The following is a 25,455-nucleotide window of genomic DNA, read 5'->3' on the forward strand; positions in this document are numbered from 1 at the left end:
GCACCTCTCGCGCTGACGTCCTGAGCGTACAGGACGTCAGCGCGAGAGTTGCCGAGCCTGCCCGACGATACACGAGTGTAGTGCGCTCGGTATATGTCGGCGCAGTATTCAAACTCGGCACTGGAAACGAGCAACGCGAGGACGCCGCAGAAGGACGCCGGACCCGACGAAGAGGACACCCGAAGCCATAGAAGGACGCCGGACCCGACGAAGAGGACACCCGAAGCCGCAGACGGACGACGGACCCGACGAGGCCGCCGATGGACGCCGCGCAAGACACCAAAACTGTAATTACAAAAAAAACTTTTTTTCCACAAGATTCGGGGCAACTTTAGGGGTGCGCGGTATACGCGGGAGCGCGTTATACCGCGATAAATACGGTACTTCCTAGCACCTCCAATCAGATCCCAGTTGACAGGAAACAATTTCACAGTGAGGGGCTTACCCACTGACAACACTGGGTCCTGATTGGCTGCTGGGGCCCCAAATGCTACTTAGTAGGTTCGCAGGTGACATATCAGGTGCTTCTCTATACCCAGATGTACTGGGAGCCTTGGGGGAAGGGTAATGATGAATGGAATGGAGGTGGGGGGGGTGGTAAGTAGGGCAAAATCGTGGGTGCGCGGTATACGCCGATACCCGCTTTCCCGCCACGAGTTTGAATACTGCGCCGGCATATACCGAGCGCAGTACACTCGTGTATCTTCGGGCAGTCTCGGCGCCTCTCGCGCTGACGTCTTGAGCGTACAGGACGTCAGCGCGAGAGTTGCCGAGCCTGCCCGACGATACACGAGTGTACTGCGCTTGGTATATGTCGGCGCAGTATTCAAACTCGGCGCGGGAAACGAGCGGGGAGGACGCAAGGACGCCGCAGAAGGACGCCGGACCAGACGAAGAGGACACCCGAAGCCATAGAAGGACGCCGGACCCAACGAAGAGGACACCCGAAGCCGCAGACGGACGCCGGACCCGACGAGGCCGCCGATGGACGCCGCGCAAGACACCAAAACTGTAAGTACAAAAAAAACTTTTTTTCCACAGGATTCAGGGCTACTTTAGGGGTGCGCGGTATACGCGGGAGCGCGTTATACCACGATAAATACGGTACTTCCTAGCACCTCCAATCAGATCCCAGTTGACAGGAAACAATTTCACAGTGAGGGGCTTACCCACTGACAACACTGGGTCCTGATTGGCTGCTGGGGCCCCAAATGCTACTTAGTAGGTTCGCAGGTGACATATCAGGTGCTTCTCTATACCCAGATGTACTGGGAGCCTTGGGGGAAGGGTAATGATGAATGGAATGGAGGTGGGGGGGGGGGGTAAGTAGGGGCTCCTGCCTAGGACAGGGTTGTGGGTATGTATAGTTTGTTTTGCGTAGGGTTTGCTTTAAAAATAACAATGAAGCAAGATGCAGTCATACTGTCTGAGTTCCTGGAAATAAGAAAATCTATTGTAGTTGGAGAGACACGATTAAAGCCAACGAGCCTCCCTGGTTTCAATGCAGGTGCAGCTTTCTCCCCTCCAGCAGATGTTTCCCATTCATCGAGCACATTTATTGCTCCACCAAACAATCGTTCCCAGGGAAGGAAATTTATTCCACGCTAAATTGGCATAAAATAACTGTCACCACCCTCCGAGTCCATTTTTAAAGGAACACCATGCCAACAATCATATGGCGCCTTATTATTAAAGTAAACCTTTCATAAGACAAACACGGAGGCTGCCATTAGTGACTTTTTATGAACATGCCTGGCTGCTTTGGTGGCCTCAGTACTTTCTGAAACATAAATGATCAGCAACATTGAAAAGGGCATTACTCGCGCCTCCTGGATGAAGCTCATAGACAGTGATAGACAGATTCACGTAGGCGGGCGCAACGTTAGGCAGGCGTAGCGTATGGCATATACGCTACGCCGCCGTAAGTTAGAGAGGCAAGTGCTGTATTCACAAAGCACTTGCCTCCTAAGTTACGGTGGCGTATCGTAAATGTGGCCGGCGTAAGCGCGCCTAATTCAAATGAGGATGAGGGGGGCGTGTTTTATGTAAATGGGTGGTGACCCGACGTGATTAACGTTTTTACAAACGGCGAATGCGCCGTCCGTGTACATATCCCAGTGTGCATTGCTCCAAAGTACGCCGCAAGGACGTATTGGTTTCGACGTGAACGTAAATGACGTCCAGCCCCATTCACGGACGACTTACGCAAACGACGTAAATTTTTCAAATTTCGACGAGGGAACGACGGCCATACTTAACATTGACACCGGGAATCGCCTTACGTAAACGCCGTATCTTTACTGCGACGGGCAAGCGTACGTTCGTGAATCGGCGTATCTAGTCATTTGCATATTCTACGCCAAACTCAACGGAAGCGCCACCTAGCGGCCAGCGTAAATATGCACCCTAAGATACGACGGCGTAGGAGACTTACGCCGCTCGTATCTTAGCCTAATTTAAGTGTATCTGGTTTCCAGAATACGCTTAGATTTGCGACGGCGTAGATTCAGAGTTACGACGGCGTATCTACTAATACGCCGGCGTAACTTTCTGTGAATCTACCTAATAGATAACAAAAGCAATGGCAAACAGGAAGCCATGGCCCCAACAGCCAATCGCTTCCATCATGGGAAATGACATCACAGGAAATTACCTCCACACAGGAAATGCTTCACACAGGAAATGACCGCCACACAGGAAATGACCTCACAGGAAATCCTTCCAACAAGATGAGTTTATACAACAACCAATGAATAATGGCTAGGGGAGTGTTATGGGCGTGTCTGGGCAGGGACAGCGTGTATGTTTTCCTGTCCCCTGTACCTGGAAGCCATGCTCTTAAACTAGACAAAAGGAAGCGGCATGGCTTTCAAACATGGACGTTCTCCCTGACCATAACAATTCAAAAGCTCCCGTTTTACCGCTGGTATTTATTGTTTATTGAATATTTTTGTTAAGCGTTAAATCACATAAGTATCAACGCTACCCGGCGACGGGACCAGGTGCCATTTGCCGTACATACAATAACAACAATAAAATCACAAACATCAAAACCGTTAAAACAAAAAAAAAACATTAAAAAAACAATAACATAAATCAAATAAAAATAGAAAAAAAAACAGTAAAAGAATAAAAAAGCCCCAAGAAGAAAAAAAAAAACCTATCAGCCCGTCAGTTTCCACCCCCTGTCGCACAGCCATCTACCCAGCCTCAGTCCACAGAAGGGTTTTTAGTTCCCTCCTGAACTGTAGCAGGTTTGAGGTCTGCCTAAGGTCTGCCTGAATCCTTATTATGCGTTGTTCAGAGAACAACGCATGCCCGGATTATACTACCGTTCCTGTGGATGGGAGATTATCTGCAGGGGCACGCCATGGCAGCCCCAAAATGTGTTTGATCAGGCACACCGGGGTGACATGAGCGTACTATGGGCCGGATTCAGAAAGAGATACGATGGTGTATCTCCTGATACACCGTTGTATCTCCGAGTCTGGTCGGTCCTATCTATGCGACTGATTCAGACAATCAGTTACGCATAGATATCCCTAAGATCCGACAGGTGTAAGTGTCTTACACCGTCGTATCTTAGGCTGCAATTTCAGGCTGGCCGCTAGGTAGCGCTTCCGTATTTTTACGTGAGGAATATGCAAATTAGAACTTACGCCGATTCAGAAATGAACGACCGCCCGGCACTTTTTTTTTTACGTCGTTTGCGTTCGGCTTTTTCCGGCGTATAGTTACCCCTGCTATATGAGGTGTAGCTAATGTTAAGTATGGCCGTTGTTTACGCGCCGAGTTTTGAATTTTTACGTTGTCTTTGCGTAAGTCGTTCGTGAATACGGCTGGACGTAATTTACGTTCACGTCGAAAGCAATGACGTTTTGCTGTGGATTTTCGAGCATGCGCACTGGGATGTTTTCACGAACGGCGCATGCGCCGTTAAAAAAAACCTTAAAATACGCGGGGTCAAGCAAAATGTTATTAAAACACGCCCCCCACATCCCCATTTGAATTAGGCGGGCTTACGCCGGCCAACATACGTTACGCCACCGTAACTGAGGGCGCAAGTTCTTTATGAATACGGAACTTGCGCCCAAAGTTAGAGCGGCGTAACGTATCCAAGATACGTTACGCCGGCCAGACAGATACCCCATTGTATCTGAATCCGGCCCAATGTCTTTGCAGAGTGAAGACACCCCCCCCCTCAGACGATCGTTCTGTGCATAGCACAGGGGCCCTTTTGCTGATGGGCATATCCCCACTTCGCAAACACCTCTCCCCAACCTCAGAAAGTTTTTCACTACCAGACGGGACTCAACCAGCGTTGGTCTGCCCCAGTCAGCTCTTTAGCGCGGGCTACGGGAGAACTAACACTGGGAGACACTATGACAATACATATTAAATACATCTTCATAAAATGTCCACAACACTAGTGAGCTGAGTCACAAGGGCCAATCATTTCTGGGAATAATTAACTCCAGATTAATGGATTCCCAAGTCATTTGTTTGACCATAGATTGCTTACCGACCCTACAAATAGCCAGAACTGTAAAAGATTTGTCCACCCGCCTCCATAGCTTTTAAAGAGGTTCACAAACTTTGAGAAGGTTTCCTGAAACTGTTTGCAAACTGAAACCAGAGAGATCCCCTCATCACTAGTTGAACCCCCTGGTGGGTATTTATTGTTGGGAATGGAGTAGGAAATGGAGCACAGACTGGAGGAACCATTGTCCAGATCAGTTTTATCTATTATTGCATTCAATAACCAGAATCAACGCGTTTCGAGGGTTACAAAGTCCGCGCCTGATCAGAGCTTAGAAATTCAGATTGCATCAGGATGATGGGTGTTGTGTTTCTTGAAAGAAGTTCAATTCCTTTTAAAAATTCACTGTCATCAAGAGTCCGAAAGCAGAATCGTCAAATGACAAACATTGGATCTCCCATCACTTTATGTAACTTAGATGATGGTGGCCAAGACCAATAGAGAGAATGGATCTCCTACAGTGCCTTGAAAAAGTATTCATACCCCTTGACATTTACCACATTTTGTCATGTTACAACCAAAAACATAAATGTATTTTATTGGGATTTTACGTTGTAGACCAACACAAAGTGGCACATAATTGGGAAGTGGAAGGGAAATGATAAATGGTTGTCAATTTTTTTTATTTTACAAATAAATATGTGAAAAGTGTGGGGTACATTTATTTTCAGCCCCCTTTACTCTGATACCCCTAACTAAAACCTAGTAGAAACAATTGCCTTCAGAAGTCTAATTAGTAAAGTCCCAGTGACGTACAAGGGTGTGTCAGGGGGGGCGGGGTCACGTGACGGGTGGCCGCTTCCCCTATATAAGTAATGTCACAGCTCCAGCGCGTCATTCCGCTGGGCTGTGTCCAGCGGAGAGTGGAGCTCCCCTGCTGCGCTCTGGATGGATGGATCTTCTGCATCGCTGGACCGGACCGCTGATCACCCGTCGCTGGAGAGATCATCCATCGCTGGATAGGAGACAGTGGATTCACATCGCTGGATTTTTTTTATTAATAAAGGATTTTTTTCTACGGTGTCTGTGTGTTTTTTTTTAACTATTTACACTTCCTTTGTGAAATGGTAGAGGTACAGTGTACCCCATTACCAATTCACATAGGGGGGGGCAGGATCTGGGGGTCCCCTTTGTTAAAGGGGTCTTCCAGATTCTGATAAGCCCCCGTCCGCAGACCCCCACAACCTCCGGGCAAGGGTTGTGGGGATGAGGCCCTTGTCCCCATCAACATGGGGACATCCTCCCCATGTTGAGGGCATGTGGCCTGGTGCGGTTCAGGAGAGGGGGGGCCGCACTCTGTCCCCCCCTTTTTTCTGCGGCCGGCCAGGTTAACGTGCTCGGATAAGGGTCTGGTGTGGATTTTTGGGGGAACTCCACGCCATTTTTTTTTTAAATTTGGGATGGAGTTCACCTTAAAATCCACACCAGACCTGAAGGGTCTGGTATGGATATTAAGGGGAACCCCACGTCATTTTTTTTTAAATTGACGGCGGGGTTCCCCTTAATATCCATATCAGACCTGAAGGGCCTGTTAATGGAATTTGGGGGGACCCCCAGCTTTTTTATTTTTATTTTTTATGAATGAATCATCTCTGTAATTGCCAGAGCCGACAATTCATTAGAGCCACAAAGCCAGTTTTAAATGCCTTTTTTCCTTTCAGAAATGACACTTTGTGCAGGGACAGTTCTATGTACGGGAAACATGCGCTTTTTCACATGCTGACTTTACACCCCCCCCTAGGTACGAAATTTAAAGTAATATTACACTTTTATTGTTTCACCTTTAGCATTATTAAATTCACTGCTCCCGAAAAAACGACTGTTTTTAAAACTTTTTTTGCATTGATACATGTTTCCTGGGGCAGGACCCAGGTCCCCAAACACTTTTTAGGACAATAAATTGCATATTAGCCTTTAAAATTAACACTTTAGATTTCTCCCATAGACTTTAACAGGGTGTTCCGCGGCTTTTCGAATTTGCCGCGAACACCCCTAATTGTTCGTTGTTCGCCGAACAGGCAATGTTCGACTCGAACTCGAAGCTCATCCCTAGTGGTGGTCACATAATTAAAAAAAAATTTTTACAGCTATATATTTTAAATGATTTTTTAAAACTATTTTGTGAAACAAAAAAAAAAAAAACACACACATAATCAGTAGATATTGTTACCATTTGCTACCAAAAAACCCACAAAAACACCAAAGAAACACATTTTCTAATATCACAAATGTCAGGAGTAGGAGAGTTTTTTGGTTGTTTTTTTGATGGCGCTCGTGTAATTGAAAAAAAATTGTTCTGGTGGAAAGTTTGTCATTGATTTATAAAATGGAAAAACACACATGTAACTACTAGATGGCGCTAAGTATCATAGTAAGTTCAAATGGTACTTAGCGACATCTACTGGACAAGTGTGTTTTATTCATTTTAAATCAATAAAAAAAACTTCCGACCATTTGTCCAGCTTAGCGCCATAACATAATAAGCGTATCTGGACTATGGATAGAACCAGGTGGGAACCCCTCATAATGGGCACAGCAGGTATACAGACCCGGAAACTCAGGGCACAGCAGGTATACAGACCCGGGAACTCAGGGCACAGCAGGTATACAGACCCGGGAACTCAGGGCACAGCAGGTATACAGACCCGGGAACTCAGGGCACAGCAGGTATAGAGGAGTGACCCCTGACTCTTACCTGTGGTGCCCCTCGACTCTTACCTGTGGTGCCCCCCCGACTCTTACCTGTGGTGCCCCCCCGACTCTTACCTGTGGTGCCCCCCCGACTCTTAACTGTGGTGCCCCCCTGACTCTTACCTCTGGTGCCCCCCATGACTCTTACCTCTGGTACCCCCCATGACTCTTACCTGTGGTGCCCCCCCGACTCTTACCTGTGGTGCCCCCCCGACTCTTACCTGTGGTGCCCCCCCGACTCTTACGTGTGGTGCCCGCCTGACTCCTACGTGTGGTGCCCCCCAGATTTATACCTGTGGTGCCCCCCGACTTATACCTTTGGTGCCCCCCCCGACTCATACCCGTGGTGCCTCCCCCGACTCATACCTGTGGTGCCCCCCCGACTCATACCTGTGGTGCCCCCCGACTCATACCTGTGGTGCCCCCAGATTTATACCTGTGGTGCCCCCCCGACTCATACCTGTGGTGCCCCCCCGACTCATACCTGTGGTGCCCCCCCCGACTCATACCTGTGGTGCCCCCAGATTTATACCTGTGGTGCTCCCCCAGACTCATACCTGTGGTGCCCCCCAACTCATACTTGTGGTACCCACCTGACTCATACCTGTGGTACCCCCCCGATTCATACCTGTGGTGCCCCCCCCCGACTCATACCTGTGGTGCCTCCCCCGACTCTTACCTGTGGTGCCTCCCCCGACACTTACCTGTGGTGCCTCCCCCGACTCTTACCTGTGGTGCCCCCCTGACTCTTACCATGGTGCCCCCCCTGACTCGTACATGTGGTGCCCCCCTGACTTTTACATGTGGTGCCCCCCCAGACTCTTACATGTGGTGCCCCCCCAGACTCTTACCTGTGGTGCCCCCCCAGACTCTTACCTGTGGTGCCCCCCCAGACTCTTACCTGTGGTGCCCCCCCAGACTCTTACCTGTGGTGCCCCCCCTGACTCTTACCTGTGGTGCCCCCCCTGACTCTTACCTGTGGTGCCCCCCCTGACTCTTACCTGTGGTGCCCCCCCTGACTCTTACCTGTGGTGCCCCCCTGACTCTTACCTGTGGTGCCCCCCTGACTTTTACCTGTGGTGCCCCCCAGACTCTTACCTGTGGTGCCCCCCAGACTCTTACCTGTGGTGCCCCCCCAGACTCTTACCTGTGGTGCCCCCCCTGACTCTTACCTGTGGTGCCCCCCCTGACTCTTACCTGTGGTGCCCCCCCTGACTCTTACCTGTGGTGCCCCCCCTGACTCTTACCTGTGGTGCCCCCCCTGACTCTTACCTGTGGTGCCCCCCCTGACTCTTACCTGTGGTGCCCCCCCTGACTCTTACCTGTGGTGCCCCCCCTGACTTTTACCTGTGGTGCCCCCCTGACTCTTACCTGTGGTGCCCCCCTGACTCTTACGTGTGGTGCCCCCCCCCCCAGACTCTTACCTGTGGTGCAGGCTGTGATATAACAGAGGAGTCGGGTGAGTGAGATAAGCGCACACAGTCTGTAGCCCATCCTGATGGTTGAGGTGTTACTGTTGTCTTCCAGAGCCCCCAGGGGCCCCTAACCAGACCTCACATCCAGTACAGGAGCCGTCCTTGTGATCAGAGCCGATCTCTCCATTAGACGGGAGTTGGGAGCTGTCCGCCGTGCTGAACTAATACTCCGTCCGTTATCTGCAGTACTGAGATCCTCCACCGGGAGTCCTCCACCGTCCACAACCTGGAGAGGAGACCTGAGAACATACAACAATACTCACATTACTACATACACCCCTTCACTGCCAGGAGGCAACAATACTCACATTACTACATACACCCCTTCACTGCCAGGAGACAACAATACTCACATTACTACATACACTCCTTCACTGCCAGGAGACAACAATACTCACATTACTACACACACCCCTTCACTGCCAGGAGACAACAATACTCACATTACTACACACACCCCTTCACTGCCAGGAGACAACAATACTCACATTACTACATACACCCCTTCACTGCCAGGATACAACAATACTCACATTACTACACACACCCCTTCACTGCCAGGACACAACAATACTCACATTACTACATACACCCCTTCACTGCCAGGACACAACAATACTCACATTACTACACACACCCCTTCACTGCCAGGAGACAACAATACTCACATTACTACACACACCCCTTCACTGCCAGGATACAACAATACTCACATTACTACATACACCCCTTCACTGCCAGGATACAACAATACTCACATTACTACACACACCCTTCACTACCAGGAGACAACAATACTCACATTACTACATACACCCCTTCACTGCCAGGAGACAACAATACTCACATTACTACATACACCCCTTCACTGCCAGGAGACAACAATACTCACATTACTACACACACCCCTTCACTGCCAGGAGACAACAATACTCACATTACTACACACACCCCTTCACTGCCAGGAGACAACAATACTCACATTACTACACACACCCCTTCACTGCCAGGAGACAACAATACTCACATTACTACACACACCCCTTCACTGCCAGGATACAACAATACTCACATTACTACATACACCCCTTCACTGCCAGGAGACAACAATACTCACATTACTACACACACCCCTTCACTGCCAGGAGACAACAATACTCACATTACTACATACACCCCTTCACTGCCAGGAGAAAACAATACTCACATTACTACATACACCCCTTCACTGCCAGGATACAACATTACTACATACACCCCTTCACTGCCAGGAGACAACAATACTCACATTACTACATACACCCCTTCACTGCCAGGAGAAAACAATACTCACATTACTACATACACCCCTTCACTGCCAGGATACAACAATACTCACATTACTACACACACCCCTTCACTGCCAGGAGACAACAATACTCACATTACTACATACACCCCTTCACTGCCAGGATACAACAATACTCACATTACTACATACACCCCTTCACTGCCAGGAGACAACAATACTTACATTACTACATACACCCCTTCACTGCCAGGATGTAAAAATACTCACATTACTACATACACCCCTTCACTGCCAGGATACAACAATACTCACATTACTACACACACCTCTTCACTGCCAGGAGACAACAATACTCACATTACTACATACACCCCTTCACTGCCAGGAGACAACAATACTCACATTACTACACACACCTCTTCACTGCCAGGATACAACAATACTCACATTACTACATGCACCCCTTCACTGCCAGGAGACAACAATACTCACATTACTACATACACCCCTTCACTACCAGGAGACAACAATACTCACATTACTACACACACCCCTTCACTGCCAGGAGACAACAATACTCACATTACTACACACACCCCTTCACTGCCAGGATACAACAATACTCACATTACTACATACACCCCTTCACTGCCAGGAGACAGCAATACTCACATTACTACATACACCCCTTCACTGCCAGGAGACAACAATACTCACATTACTACACACACCCCTTCACTGCCAGGAGACAACAATACTCACATTACTACACACACCCCTTCACTGCCAGGATACAACAATACTCACATTACTACATACACCCCTTCACTGCCAGGATGCAAAAATACTCACATTACTACATACACCCCTTCACTGCCAGGATACAACAATACTCACATTACTACATACACCCCTTCACTGCCAGGAGACAACAATACTCACATTACTACACACACCCCTTCACTGCCAGGAGACAACAATACTCACATTACTACACACACCCCTTCACTGCCAGGATACAACAATACTCACATTACTACATACACCCCTTCACTGCCAGGATGCAAAAATACTCACATTACTACATACACCCCTTCACTGCCAGGATACAACAATACTCACATTACTACACACACCCCTTCACTGCCAGGAGACAACAATACTTACATTACTACATACACCCCTTCACTGCCAGGATACAACAATACTCACATTACTACATACACCCCTTCACTGCCAGGATGCAAAAATACTCACATTACTACACACACCCCTTCACTGCCAGGAGACAACAATACTTACATTACTACATACACCCCTTCACTGCCAGGAGACAACAATACTTACATTACTACATACACCCCTTCACTGCCAGGATGCAAAAATACTCACATTACTACATACACCCCTTCACTGCCAGGATACAACAATACTCACATTACTACATGCACCCCTTCACTGCCAGGAGACAACAATACTCACATTACTACATACACCCCTTCACTACCAGGAGACAACAATACTCACATTACTACACACACCCCTTCACTGCCAGGAGACAACAATACTCACATTACTACACACACCCCTTCACTGCCAGGAGACAACAATACTCACATTACTACACACACCCCTTCACTGCCAGGAGACAACAATACTCACATTACTACACACACCCCTTCACTGCCAGGATACAACAATACTCACATTACTACATACACCTCTTCACTGCCAGGAGACAACAATACTCACATTACTACATACACCCCTTCACTGCCAGGAGACAACAATACTCACATTACTACACACACCCCTTCACTGCCAGGATACAACAATACTCACATTACTACATACACCCCTTCACTGCCAGGATACAACAATACTCACATTACTACATACACCCCTTCACTGTCAGGATACAACAATACTCACGTTACTACATACACCCCTTCACTGCCAGGAGACAACAATACTCACATTACTACATACACCCCTTCACTGCCAGGAGACAACAATACTCACATTACTACATACACCCCTTCACTGCCAGGATGCAACAATACTCACATTACTACATACACCCCTTCACTGCCAGGATACAACAATACTCACATTACTACATACACCCCTTCACTGCCAGGAGACAACAATACTCACATTACTACATACACCCCTTCACTGCCAGGATACAACAATACTCACATTACTACACACACCCCTTCACTGCCAGGATACAACAATACTCACATTACTACACACACCCCTTCACTGCCAGGAGACAACAATACTCACATTACTACACACACCCCTTCACTGCCAGCAGACAACAATACTCACATTACTACATACACCCCTTCACTGCCAGGAGACAACAATACTCACATTACTACACACACCCCTTCACTGCCAGGATACAACAATACTCACATTACTACACACACCCCTTCACTGCCAGGAGACAACAATACTCACATTACTACATACACCCCTTCACTGCCAGGAGACAACAATACTCACATTACTACACACACCCCTTCACTGCCAGGATACAACAATACTCACATTACTACATACAACCCTTCACTGCCGGGAGACAACAATACTCACATTACTACACACACCCCTTCACTGCCAGGAGACAACAATACTCACATTACTACACACACCCCTTCACTGCCAGGATACAACAATACTCACATTACTACATACACTCCTTCACTGCCAGGAGACAACAATACTCACATTACTACACACACCCCTTCACTGCCAGGAGACAACAATACTCACATTACTACACACACCCCTTCACTGCCAGGAGACAGCAATACTCACATTACTACATACACCCCTTCACTGCCAGGAGACAACAATACTCACATTACTACACACACCCCTTCACTGCCAGGATACAACAATACTCACATTACTACATACACCTCTTCACTGCCAGGATACAACAATACTCACATTACTACATACACCCCTTCACTGCCAGGATACAACAATACTCACATTACTACATACACCCCTTCACTGCCAGGAGACAACAATACTCACATTACTACATACACCCCTTCACTGCCAGGATACAACAATACTCACATTACTACACACACCCCTTCACTGCCAGGATACAACAATACTCACATTACTACACACACCCCTTCACTGCCAGGAGACAACAATACTCACATTACTACACACACCCCTTCACTGCCAGCAGACAACAATACTCACATTACTACATACACCCCTTCACTGCCAGGAGACAACAATACTCACATTACTACACACACCCCTTCACTGCCAGGATACAACAATACTCACATTACTACACACACCCCTTCACTGCCAGGAGACAACAATACTCACATTACTACATACACCCCTTCACTGCCAGGAGACAACAATACTCACATTACTACACACACCCCTTCACTGCCAGGATACAACAATACTCACATTACTACATACAACCCTTCACTGCCGGGAGACAACAATACTCACATTACTACACACACCCCTTCACTGCCAGGAGACAACAATACTCACATTACTACACACACCCCTTCACTGCCAGGATACAACAATACTCACATTACTACATACACTCCTTCACTGCCAGGAGACAACAATACTCACATTACTACACACACCCCTTCACTGCCAGGAGACAACAATACTCACATTACTACACACACCCCTTCACTGCCAGGAGACAGCAATACTCACATTACTACACACACCCCTTCACTGCCAGGAGACAACAATACTCACATTACTACACACACCCCTTCACTGCCAGGATACAACAATACTCACATTACTACATACACCCCTTCACTGCCAGGATACAACAATACTCACATTACTACACACACCCCTTCACTGCCAGGATACAACAATACTCACATTACTACATACACCCCTTCACTGCCAGGAGACAACAATACTCACATTACTACACACACCCCTTCACTGCCAGGAGACAACAATACTCACATTACTACACACACCCCTTCACTGCCAGGATACAACAATACTCACATTACTACATACACCCCTTCACTGCCAGGAGACAGCAATACTCACATTACTACATACACCCCTTCACTGCCAGGAGACAACAATACTCACATTACTACACACACCCCTTCACTGCCAGGATACAATACTCACATTACTACATACACCCCTTCACTGCCAGGAGACAACAATACTCACATTACTACACACACCCCTTCACTGCCAGGATACAACAATACTCACATTACTACACACACCCCTTCACTGCCAGGATACAACAATACTCACATTACTACATACACCTCTTCACTGCCAGGATACAACAATACTCACATTACTACACACACCCCTTCACTGCCAGGAGACAGCAATACTCACATTTCTACACACACCCCTTCATTACTACACAAACCCCTTCACTGCCAGGAGACAGCAATAATCACATTACTACACACACCCCTTCACTGCCAGGAGACAACAATACTCACATTACTACATACACCCCTTCACTGCCAGGAGACAAGCAATACTCACATTACTACATACACCCCTTCACTGCCGGGATACAACAATACCCACATTACTACACACACCCCTTCACTGCCAGGAGACAGCAATACTCACATTTCTACACACACCCCTTCATTACTACACAAACCCCTTCACTGCCAGGAGACAGCAATAATCACATTACTACACACACCCCTTCACTGCCAGGAGACAACAATACTCACATTACTACATACACCCCTTCACTGCCAGGAGACAAGCAATACTCACATTACTACATACACCCCTTCACTGCCGGGATACAACAATACCCACATAACTACATATAGCACCCTGCTCCTGTTGAACAGGTGCTGCTTTAAATGTAGTGGGGTCTGGGCTGTTATTTGGCTCAGACCAGAGTGATTAAGGGCAATGTAGCCTTTGTTCCAGCTATGGCTGTGCTGAGAGTATCCACCATTGCTCGCCTGGGGGTGTCATTACCACCCCAGGCCAAGGGTGGCAGCAGCAAGGTCAAGGTGTTTTAGGTGTCCCCCTCGGCAGTGAATCAGTGGGAGTGGTTGCCTGATGTGCATGCTGGGGAGGGGTACTTAAGGGACAGAAGCCATTGGTGCGGGGTCCGTTCGCGTCTCGTGGCCCGCCTGGCCTGAGGTGCGTGTTCTGAGTTCTGGCTCCGGGACCACATTGGCCCGGGGTTACCGCTTCGCCTGGTGGGCCTAGTAATCTGACTGGGGCCTGTACGGCAAAGGTAACCCTTGTGCTGTCCGTCCTGCGGGAGGAAGCCACTTGATGAAGGAAGCCAGGGGAGGACCTATGCTGGAGAGCAGGGTTTGACAAATTTGCTTGGATTCTAGGAGCCAGCTAAAAAAGTTAGGAGCCAGAAAACGCATCCCTGTCCCGACGAGCTAGCGCGCAGAAGCGAACACATACGCGAGTAGCGCCGGCATTTGTAAACGGTATTCAAACCACACATGCGAGGTATCGCCGCGATCGTTAGAGCGAGAGCAATAATTCTAGCTCTAGACCTCCTCTGTAACTCAAAACATACAACATGTAGAATTTTTTAAACGTCGCCTATGGAGATTTTAAAGGGTAAAAGTTTGTCGGCATTCCACGAGCGGACGCAATTTTGAAGCGTGACATGTTGGGTATCAATTTACTCGGCGTAACATTATCTTTCACAATCTAAAAAAAATTGGGATAACTTTAGTGTTGTCTTATTTTTTAATTTAAAAAAGTGTATTTTTTCCCCAAAAAAGTGCGCTTGTAAGACCACTGCGCAAATACGGCGTGACAGAAAGTATTGCAACAATCTGCCATTTTATTCTCTAGGGTGTTAGAATAAAAAATATATATAATGTTTGGGGGTTCTAATTAGAGGGAAGAAGATGGCAGTGAAAATAGTGAAAAATTATATTAGAATTGCTGTTTAACTTGTAATGCCAACGGCCACCACCAGATGGCGCCAGCTCACAGAAGGAAGAGCTTGGGACAGCTTGGGACTTCACAAGGCCGCAAAGCCGCGGACTCAATTACCGGCCTCCGCGGGCCCGCCGCGATCGCGTGGCGGGGGAGGTGGAGGCACACGGAGACACAGGATCCTGTGCCTCCGTGCGCCACCATCTCCCCCGCCGCGCGATCGCGGCGGGCCCGCGGAGGCCGGTAATTGAGGCCGTGGCTTCGCGGCCTCAATTACCGGCGGGAGCGGGCGCCAGGTCACAATTTCTTGTCGCAATTGCGACCTGGCGCCTGGACATTGTCGACCCCTGCTGGAGAGGACCATGCAAGAGGCTGGTACCTTGGAAGAAGGCCTGAAAACTTCATCGAAGGATGCACCGTACACCGAGAGGCCTGACAGTGTCGCCTGTCGGATCTAAAAGTTCTAGTGAAGCAAATCTAAAGAGATCCGGGTGCTGAATCCTGTGGCAGAGAATTCCGGACCAACGTGTCTCCTCAAGAAAGGAAGGTCTGTGGCAGAGACTGTACTTTACTTTGTGTGCCATCCCGGCTGCTAGGCCAGTGAGGGGGACCTATCCGGGTGAGTAATGCCCACTCTGGTTAGAGTGGCGACGGGAACTGTTTGCTGGGAACAGGAGTGTTTCCTTATTTGTGACTGTGCACCTGAACCTACCTACCCTTCCACCCCTCATCCTTCTTTTCTACTGAAGTTCTCCCAAATAAATCCAAGAAAAAGAAGTGCATTGTGTGGACATTGAAATTCTTCGGACTCTCCTTTCACCCTGGACAGCGAGAATATAGAGGTAACGTGCCACCCAAAAATAACCAGTAGCTCCTGCGGGGGCTAGTGCTACACTACATACACCCAGTCACTGCCAGGATACAGAAATACTCACATTAATACATGTAGCGCCCACCCCAAATCTAGGGGGCGCTATTTTAAATTTAAGGGATGTCTGGGCCAGTACTTGGGCCCAGACCTGTTTGATTGATACAAATTTGCCTCTGCTCTGGCTGTGATACTATCTGGTAGTTTTCCCTTGTTGCCTGTAGGTGGCGTTGCCATCTTGGGCTTATGTTGGAACGCAGGTGTACCATGGTGTATTGGGTGTCCCTTCTCGTCAGCGGTGCAGTGGGAGTGGTGACCCCGCTGTGCATGCTGAAAAGGGGTACCTAAGGGGCAGATGCCATTTACGGTTTGTCCTTCGCCTCGTGGCCCTCCTGGCACGAGGTGTGCGTGTGTGTGAGCCCGACTTCGAGTTGCTTCGCTGTCGAGTAGGCCCAGCTATGCTTGCTGGGGCCTGCAATCCTAAAAGGGGATCCCAAGCTGTCTGTCCACAAGGGAGGAAGCTGTCTTAACCACTTCCATACCAGGCACTTACACCCCTTCCTGCTCAAGCCAATTTTCAGCTTTCAGCACTGTCGCTGTTTAAATGACAATTGCGCGGTCGTGTTACACTGTACCAAAACAGAATTTTTATCTTTTTGTTCCCACAAATAGAGCTTTATTTTGGTGGTATTTGATCGCCAAGTGCTACACGTGGGGGCTCGCCCGGGGGTAGTGCTACACGTGGGGGCTCGTCCGGGGGTAGTGCTACACGTGGGGGCTCGTCCGGGGGTAGTGCTACACGTGGGGGCTCGTCCGGGGGGTAGTGCTACACGTGGGGGCTCGTCCGGGGGGTAGTGCTACACGTGGGGGCTCGTCCGGGGGTAGTGCTACACGTGGGGGCTCGTCCGGGGGTAGTGCTACACGTGGGGGCTCGTCCGGGGGTAGGGCTACACGTGGGGGCTCGTCCGGGGGTAGTGCTACACGTGGGGGCTCGTCCGGGGGTAGTGCTACACGTGGGGGCTCGTCCGGGGGTAGTGCTACACGTGGGGGCTCGTCCGGGGGTAGTGCTACACGTGGGGGCTCGTCCGGGGGTAGTGCTACACGTGGGGGCTCGTCCGGGGGTAGTGCTACACGTGGGGGCTCGTCCGGGGGTAGTGCTACACGTGGGGACTCGTCCGGGGGTAGTGCTAGATTTATACCTACTCACTCCCGGGACACAGCAATACTCACACTACTACATACACCCCTTTACTGCAAAGATGCAACAATGCTTACCATACTCTGCACATATAACACCTCTCACATTACTATATTAAGCCTTCTCTGCAATTATAATTTCAATCTGGTAGGTTGGCAACACTGGCTCGTATTAGTATCGTAGCACTACCGCCAAAGGAGCTGCTGGTTTGATTTGGGTGGCACGTTACCTCTTTCTGCCCGCCGTCCAGGGTACAGGATGAGAGCTGTAATAAAGTCAATGGCCTGAATTCAAGAAGCAATTGCGCCTGTGTAACCATAAGTTACAAAGCGCAATTACTTACTTGCCCCGGCGTAACGAATGCTCCTGATTCAGGAACCTCGTTACGCCGACTGCAGCCTAAGATATGCGCGGCATAAGGCTCTTATGCCCGCATATCTTAGGCTGCATTCTTGCGATGGCCGCTAGGTGGCGTTCCCGTTGTGCTCACCGTATAGTATGCAAATTGCATACTAACGCCGATTCACAATGTTGCGCGAGCCCTGCGTACGCAATTTACGTTGTTACCGTATGGCGGTTTTTGCGTAAGGCTGCCCCTGCTATTAACAGGGGCAGCCAATGTTACGTATACCCGTCGTTCCCGCGTCGCGAAATTTGAAATTTACGTAGTTTGCGTAAGTGAATCGTGAATGGCGCTGGACGCCATTCACGTTCACTTTGAAGCAAATGACGTCCTTGCGACGTCATTTGCCGCAATGCACGTCGGGAAAGTTTCCCGACAGAGCATGCGCTCTACGCTCGGCGCGGGAACGCGCCTAATTTAAATGATTCCCGCCCCCTACGGGATCATTTAAATTGCGCGCGCTTACGCCGGGCATTTTGCCGGCGCGCCCAAGCAATTTACATAGCTACTGCTCCGTGAATCAAGGGCAGCGCAGTAAATTTGCGGGGGCGCAGGGCAAAAACGTTGCCCTGCGCCTCCGTAAAAAATGCGCAAATCTACTTGAATCCGGGCCAATGTCTTTTCTGTGCTTTTTATACCCAGCCGGGTAAAAATGGTAAATAGTAGAGTGGTGAAGGGATAGGAGAAATGGAAGGTGACAGATTCAGGTGTAACTGGTACTGGAAACAGTCCTGCTTCCAACGACAACTTTCGTCGCCACTCTAGCCAGAGTGGGTACAGTGCGTCCGGACAGGCCTCTCTCACCAGCCTAGCAGCCAGGGTGCAGGGGCGGGCTGGGGCAGGGGGCAGGCATGCAATTTCCCCCTGGGCTCCTCTCATGTGCTCTACAAAGGCCGCTGCGCTCTACCCCATTAACCCCATCTTTGCTGGGTCCAGCATTAATTGCATTACCAGAGAAACTTAAAAAATTAACCCCTTCATTGCTCCATACAGTATATTGTTCAGATTGCTAGATGTTCTCCTGGATTAACCCCTTCACTGCGGTATACAAGCCATTACTGTGTTCAGCCCCTGCTCTGCATTATATTAAACTGTTCGCTTTGCCGGAGGTTCCCACATATTAAGCTGCATTCACACCTCGGCGTACAAAATCGCGGTGTTTTGTCCCGCGAATCGCGGCGACAAATAGCGGCGTTTTGTACCGCGATTTGCGGCGACAAAACGCCGCGATTGTGAATGCAGCCTTCACCCCCTCTATGGAGATGGTTCACATCTCCTATGCCGAACGCCGAAAGCCGCCTGAAAAAAAGGTCCGGGACTTGTTTTCAGGCGGCAGGCGTACGGCGTTAGGCGTTCGGCGTGGAGATGTGAACCATCTCCACAGAGGTGCATGTTAAATCATCCCTCTGGCGTCTCGGGGCTGCAGCGGCGTCGCACTACAGGCGTATATGCACCTAGGTGTGAACGGGGGCTAAGGCTGCATTCACACCTGAGCGTTTTGTCGCCTGAAGCGCGACGCTCAAATACGCTAGAGGGGAACAAATACATTATACCCTATGGAGATGGTTCACATCTGCACGCCGATACGCCCTGAAGCTCAAACAAGTTCCGGACCCTTTTTTGTCGCGTGAATCGGGCGGTTTGGGCGTATTTGAGCGTTTCCATGTCCCATAGAAAGTAATGGAAACGCTCAATTCAAGCGACAACGAGCGTTTGCTACTGGCGTTTTGTCGTTTAACGCTGCATTCACACCTCCGCGACAAGTAACGCCGCGTACGCGGCGTATTTTGCCGCGAATAGTGTAACTTTTTTTTTACAAATCCTTCCCATTGCTTTGTATGGCTGAACGCCAATGTCGCCTGAAAAAAAGGGTCCGGGACTTTTTTTCAGGCGGCAGGCGTACGGCGTCTATGAGATGTGAACCATCTCATAGACAGCAATGGGAATTCTCCCCTCCAGCGGCACGAGCGTCCGGCGTCGGGCGTTTTGTCGCGGAGGTGTGAATGGGGCCTTAATCAATAGAACTTTTCACCCAGGCAGAAGATAAAAAAAATCTACCAACATAGCAACAAGTGATGAAAAGATGATATTTTTTCCTATTGGCTAAAATAAAAAAACGTCGAAGTACAAAAACGTCGGACGACGCTGTATGCAAACGCGCAAATAAGCATGAATACGTGTGACGAAACGCCGGAAAAAACGACCGACGCTCAAGTGTGAATGCAGCCTTAAGGATTGCTAAAAAGAAATTGCCCTCCAATTAACCCCTTCTTTCCGTTTTTCTCCATCCAACATTATTCATGTTCCCGGAGGCAGATTCATCCATTTACCGCACTATAGGAAATCATTCATGCATGCCAACAGTGCTGCCAGATTAACCCCTTCACTGCACCAAGTAGTATAACATGGGCTGCTGGATTAACCCCATCTCTGCTGGATCCAGCATTAATTGCATTACCAGAGAAACTACAATATTAACCCCTTCCTTGCTCCATACAGTATATTGTTCAGATTAATAGTTGTTCTCCTGGATTAACCCCTTCACTACAGTACACAAGCCACATTCACATTATCAGATTAACCCCTTCACTGCACCAAGTAGTATAAAATGGGCTGCTGGATTAACCCCATCTCTGCTGGAGAGAAACGACAAAATTAACCCCTACATTGCTTCATAAAGTATATTGTTCAGATAGCTAAATGTTCTCCTGGATTAACCCCTTCACTGCACCAATGGGCTGCTGGATTAACCCCATCTCTGCTGGGTCCAGCATTAATTGCATTACTGGAGAAACTTAAAAAATGAACCCCTTCATTGCTCCATACAGTATATTGTTCAGATTGCTAGATGTTCTCCTGGATTAACCCCTTCACTACAGTACACAAGCCACATTCACATTATCAGATTAACCCCTTCACTTCAGTATACAAGCCTTGCTCATGGTACCGAGTTAATCCCCTGCTCTACTGTTCTCTTTGCTGGAGGTTCGCACATGTTACTCCAAGCTTTGCTCACATTACGAGCGTTACCCTCAAATTAACCCCTTCTTTCCATTTTATTCCATCCAACATTATTCATGTTCCCGGAGGCAGATTCATCCATTTACTGCACTATAAGAAATCACTCATGCATGCCAACAGTGCTGCCAGATTAACCCCTTCACTGCACCAAGTATAACATGGGCTGCTGGATTAACCCCATCTCTGCTTGGTCCAGCATTAATTGCATTACCAGAGAAACTTCAAAGTTAACCCCTTCCTTGCTCCATACAGTATGTTGTTCAGATTAATAGATGTTCTCCCGAAGGCTTTCACACTGAAGCGGTGCGGTAGCAGGAACGCTCCAAAAGTCCTGCTAGCCGCATATTTGGAGTGGTATAGGAGCGGGGTGTTTACCGCTCCTATACCGCGCCTTACCATTGAATTCAATGGGAAACCGCGGTAATACCGCCCGCAATGCAGGCGGTATTAACCCTTTTTCGGCCGCTAGCGGGGGTTAAAACCTCACCGCTAGCGCCCAAATATTGCGGTAAATACAGCGGTATAGCGGCGCTAAAAATAGCGTGGCTATACCGTCACTTCCCCATGTGAAAGCAGCCTAAGGATTGCTGGAAAAAAGTGTTGCCCCCTCCAATTAACCCCTTCTTTCCGTTTTACTCCATCCAACATCATTCACGTTCCTGGAGGCAGATGAATAAAATTACCGCGCTGTAAAAAAATGACTCCCGGATACCAACAGTGCTGCTGCTGGATTAACCCCTTCACTGCACCAAGTACATTGCTTAAGTTACTAAATGCGCTGATGCAACTTCCGCGATCGACCCAAGCGCTGTTCATATTACCAGATGAACGACAAAATTAACCCTTTCGCCTCTCTATCTGTCGTTCAGATTACAAGATGTTCTACCGGATTAACCCCTTCACTACTACAGTATATAAACCAAAATTCAGATTACAAGTGTTCACATGGGCTCGAGGTTCACCCACACACACACGATACCCCAAACATTGCTCAGATTACTGGCGTTACCCTCAAATTAACCCCTTCATTGCATTTTTAATTCATGTGACATCCTTCATGTTCCTGGAAGCGGATTCATCCTCCATTTACTGCGCTATAAAATAATAAAGCGCTGTCAGATTGTGTCCTTCCCTGCAGAGTTCAGATTAGAGATGGGTTAACCCCTTCTCTGCTGGATTCAGTATGAATTGCCAGAGAAACAACTACATCATTAACACTTTCACTGCTATGCAAATTGTTCAAATTACGAGATGGCCTGCTGGATTAACCCCTTCACTACAGTATACAAGCCTTATTCACATTATTGGGTTAACCCCTTCACTACAGTGTACAAGCCATATTCACATTATCGGATTAACCCCTTCACTACAGTATATAAAGTCATATTCACATTATCCTATTAACCCCTTCACTACAGTATATAAAGTCATATTCACATTATCCTATTAACCCCTTCACTACAGTATACAAGCCACATTCACATTATCGGGTTAACCCCCTCACTACAGTATACAATCCATATTCACATTATCGGGTTAACCCCTTCACTACAGTATACAATCCATATTCACATTATCGGATTAACCCCTTCACTACAGTATACAATCTAAGGGCCAGATTCACAGCGGAGATACTCCGTCGTATCTCTCAGAGTATCTATGCGACTGATTCATAGAATCAGTTACGCATAGATAGCCCTTAGATCCGACAGGTGTAATTGTTTTACACTGTCGGATCTTAGGATGCAATACCGCGGCCGCCGCTGGGTGGAGTTCGCGTCGTATTCCAGCGTCGGGTATGCAAATTAGCAGTTACGGCGATCCACAACGGATTTTCGCATTCGGTACCTCGTCGCTAGTCTAGTTTCCCGTCGCAAATTTAGGCGTCGTTTGACCTGCCCTAACTTTAGACAGCACACGTCGTTCCCGCGTCGAAATGTAAAAATGTTTTTGTCTTGCGTAAAACGTCCGGGAATACGAAAGTACGCTACGCACGTCGCACGTCGTCGCCGTTCGATAAAATTACGTCACTTCGCGCAAAGCGCGGCGGGAAATTCAAAAGGGAGCATGCGCAGTAGGTCCGGGGCGGGAGCGCGCCTAATTTAAATGGCACACGCCGATTTGAATTACGCTGGCTTACGCCGGAGGCTGCCAGCGTAAGTTTTCACGCAAGTGCTTGGTGAATCAGGCACTTGCGCTGAAAACTTGCGGCGGTGTAACGTATCTACGATACGTTACGCCGCCGCAATTCTACGTGAATCTGGCCCTATATTCACATTATCCTATTAAACCCTTCACTACAGTATACAAGCCATATTCACATTATTAGATTAACCCCTTCACTACAGTATACAAGCCATATTCACATTATTAGATTAACCCCTTCACTACAGTATACAAGCCATATTCACATTATCCTATTAACCCCTTCACTACAGTATACAAGCCATATTCACATTATCTGATTAACCCCTTCACTACACTATACAAGCCATATTTACATTATCGGATTAACCCCTTCACTACAGTATACAAGCCACATTCACATTATTGGGTTAACCCCTTCACTACAGTATACAAGCCTTATTCACATTATCCTATTAAACCCTTCACTACAGTATACAAGCCATATTCACATTATTAGATTAACCCCTTCACTACAGTATACAAGCCATATTCACATTATCCTATTAACCCCTTCACTACAGTATACAAGCCTTATTCACATTATCCTATTAACCCCTTCACTATAGTATACAAGCCTTATTCACATTATTAGATTAACCCCTTCACTACAGTATACAAGCCATATTCACATTATCCTATTAACCCCTTCACTATAGTATACAAGCCTTATTCACATTATCTAATTAACCCCTTCACTACAGCATACAAGCCATATTCACATTATCCTATTAACCCCTTCACTACAGTATACAAGCCTTATTCACATTATCGGATTAACCCCTTCACTACAGTATACAAGCCATATTCACATTATCGGATTAACCCCTTCACTACACTACTGTATGTTCACGTTGCTCCAGGTCCACACATACGACCCCAAGCATTGCTCAGATTACTAGCGCTACCCTCAAATTAACCCCTTCTTCTCGTGTTACTTCATCTAACATTAATCATCTTCCCTGAGGCAGATTCATCCATTTACCACACTCTACAAACATTTTCATACAAACCAAATGTGCTGCCAGATTAACCCCTTCACTGTCCCAATACATTGTTCAGATCACAGAATGTACTGGTGGATTAACCCTTTCTCTGTTAGATACAGCATTATGAATATTGCCATGGAAACGACATAATTAACCCCCATTCACTGCCCTATATACTGTGTTGTTCTGTTGGATTAACCCCTTTCCTGCTGGATAAATAATTATTCACCTAACTGGAATAATTACTGGAATAATTAACCCCTTCCCTACTAAATTACAGAACATGCTCATTCATAACCAATTTGCTTGCCAGGAGGGACGTTGTTCATGTTATTGGATGTGCTTCCCAGATTAACCCCTTCTCTGCCCCATACAAAATCATTCATATTACTTAACTGTTCTGTGTATTTTCCATGTTGCTAGAAAGACCATTGCTCACACTAGTGGAGGCGACAGGGGATTAACCCCTCTACTGCTGGAAACAACCTTGATATTAACCCTTCCTATTCAGCATTGTTACAAGAGCGGCTCTGGAGTCACCTCCTCAAGCGTTCGCATCACTAAATAAAGCAGAAGTATCGCCCACCCCACCGGACTAAAGCAGGTTTCTGCCACATTGATTTATTTTAATACTAAAGGTGCTGCTGGATTAACCCCCTTTACCGTAAGGTCCAACATCCGATCGACCCATCGCACTGAACTAATACATTACAGGCTGGGAGCCTCAGTAACCCTTTCTTTGCTAGATGCAACGTTGATTGGAGGAGGTTGAGAGTAAAACCCCCTGCACTGCATGACAGGAGGAACCCCAGCAGTCTTCATAGATGGGGGAGACAGACA

At 47.9% G+C, this 25,455-nt stretch overlaps 1 protein-coding gene across 1 annotated transcript in view; it reads right to left on the minus strand.

Moving 5' to 3' along the window:
* Positions 1 to 25,455, minus strand: part of CHRNA2 (cholinergic receptor nicotinic alpha 2 subunit) — a 137,864-nt gene that overhangs the window by 101,367 nt on the left and 11,042 nt on the right. Inside the window, exon 2 of the mRNA XM_040348143.1 lies at positions 8,656 to 8,945. Coding sequence (XP_040204077.1) covers positions 8,656 to 8,725 — 70 coding nt within the window. The 5' untranslated portion in view covers positions 8,726 to 8,945. The remainder of the gene's footprint in view (positions 1 to 8,655; positions 8,946 to 25,455) is intronic.

The sequence above is a fragment of the Rana temporaria genome, chromosome 4 (genome assembly GCF_905171775.1).
Source record: "Rana temporaria chromosome 4, aRanTem1.1, whole genome shotgun sequence".
Classification (NCBI taxonomy): Eukaryota; Metazoa; Chordata; class Amphibia; order Anura; family Ranidae; genus Rana; species Rana temporaria.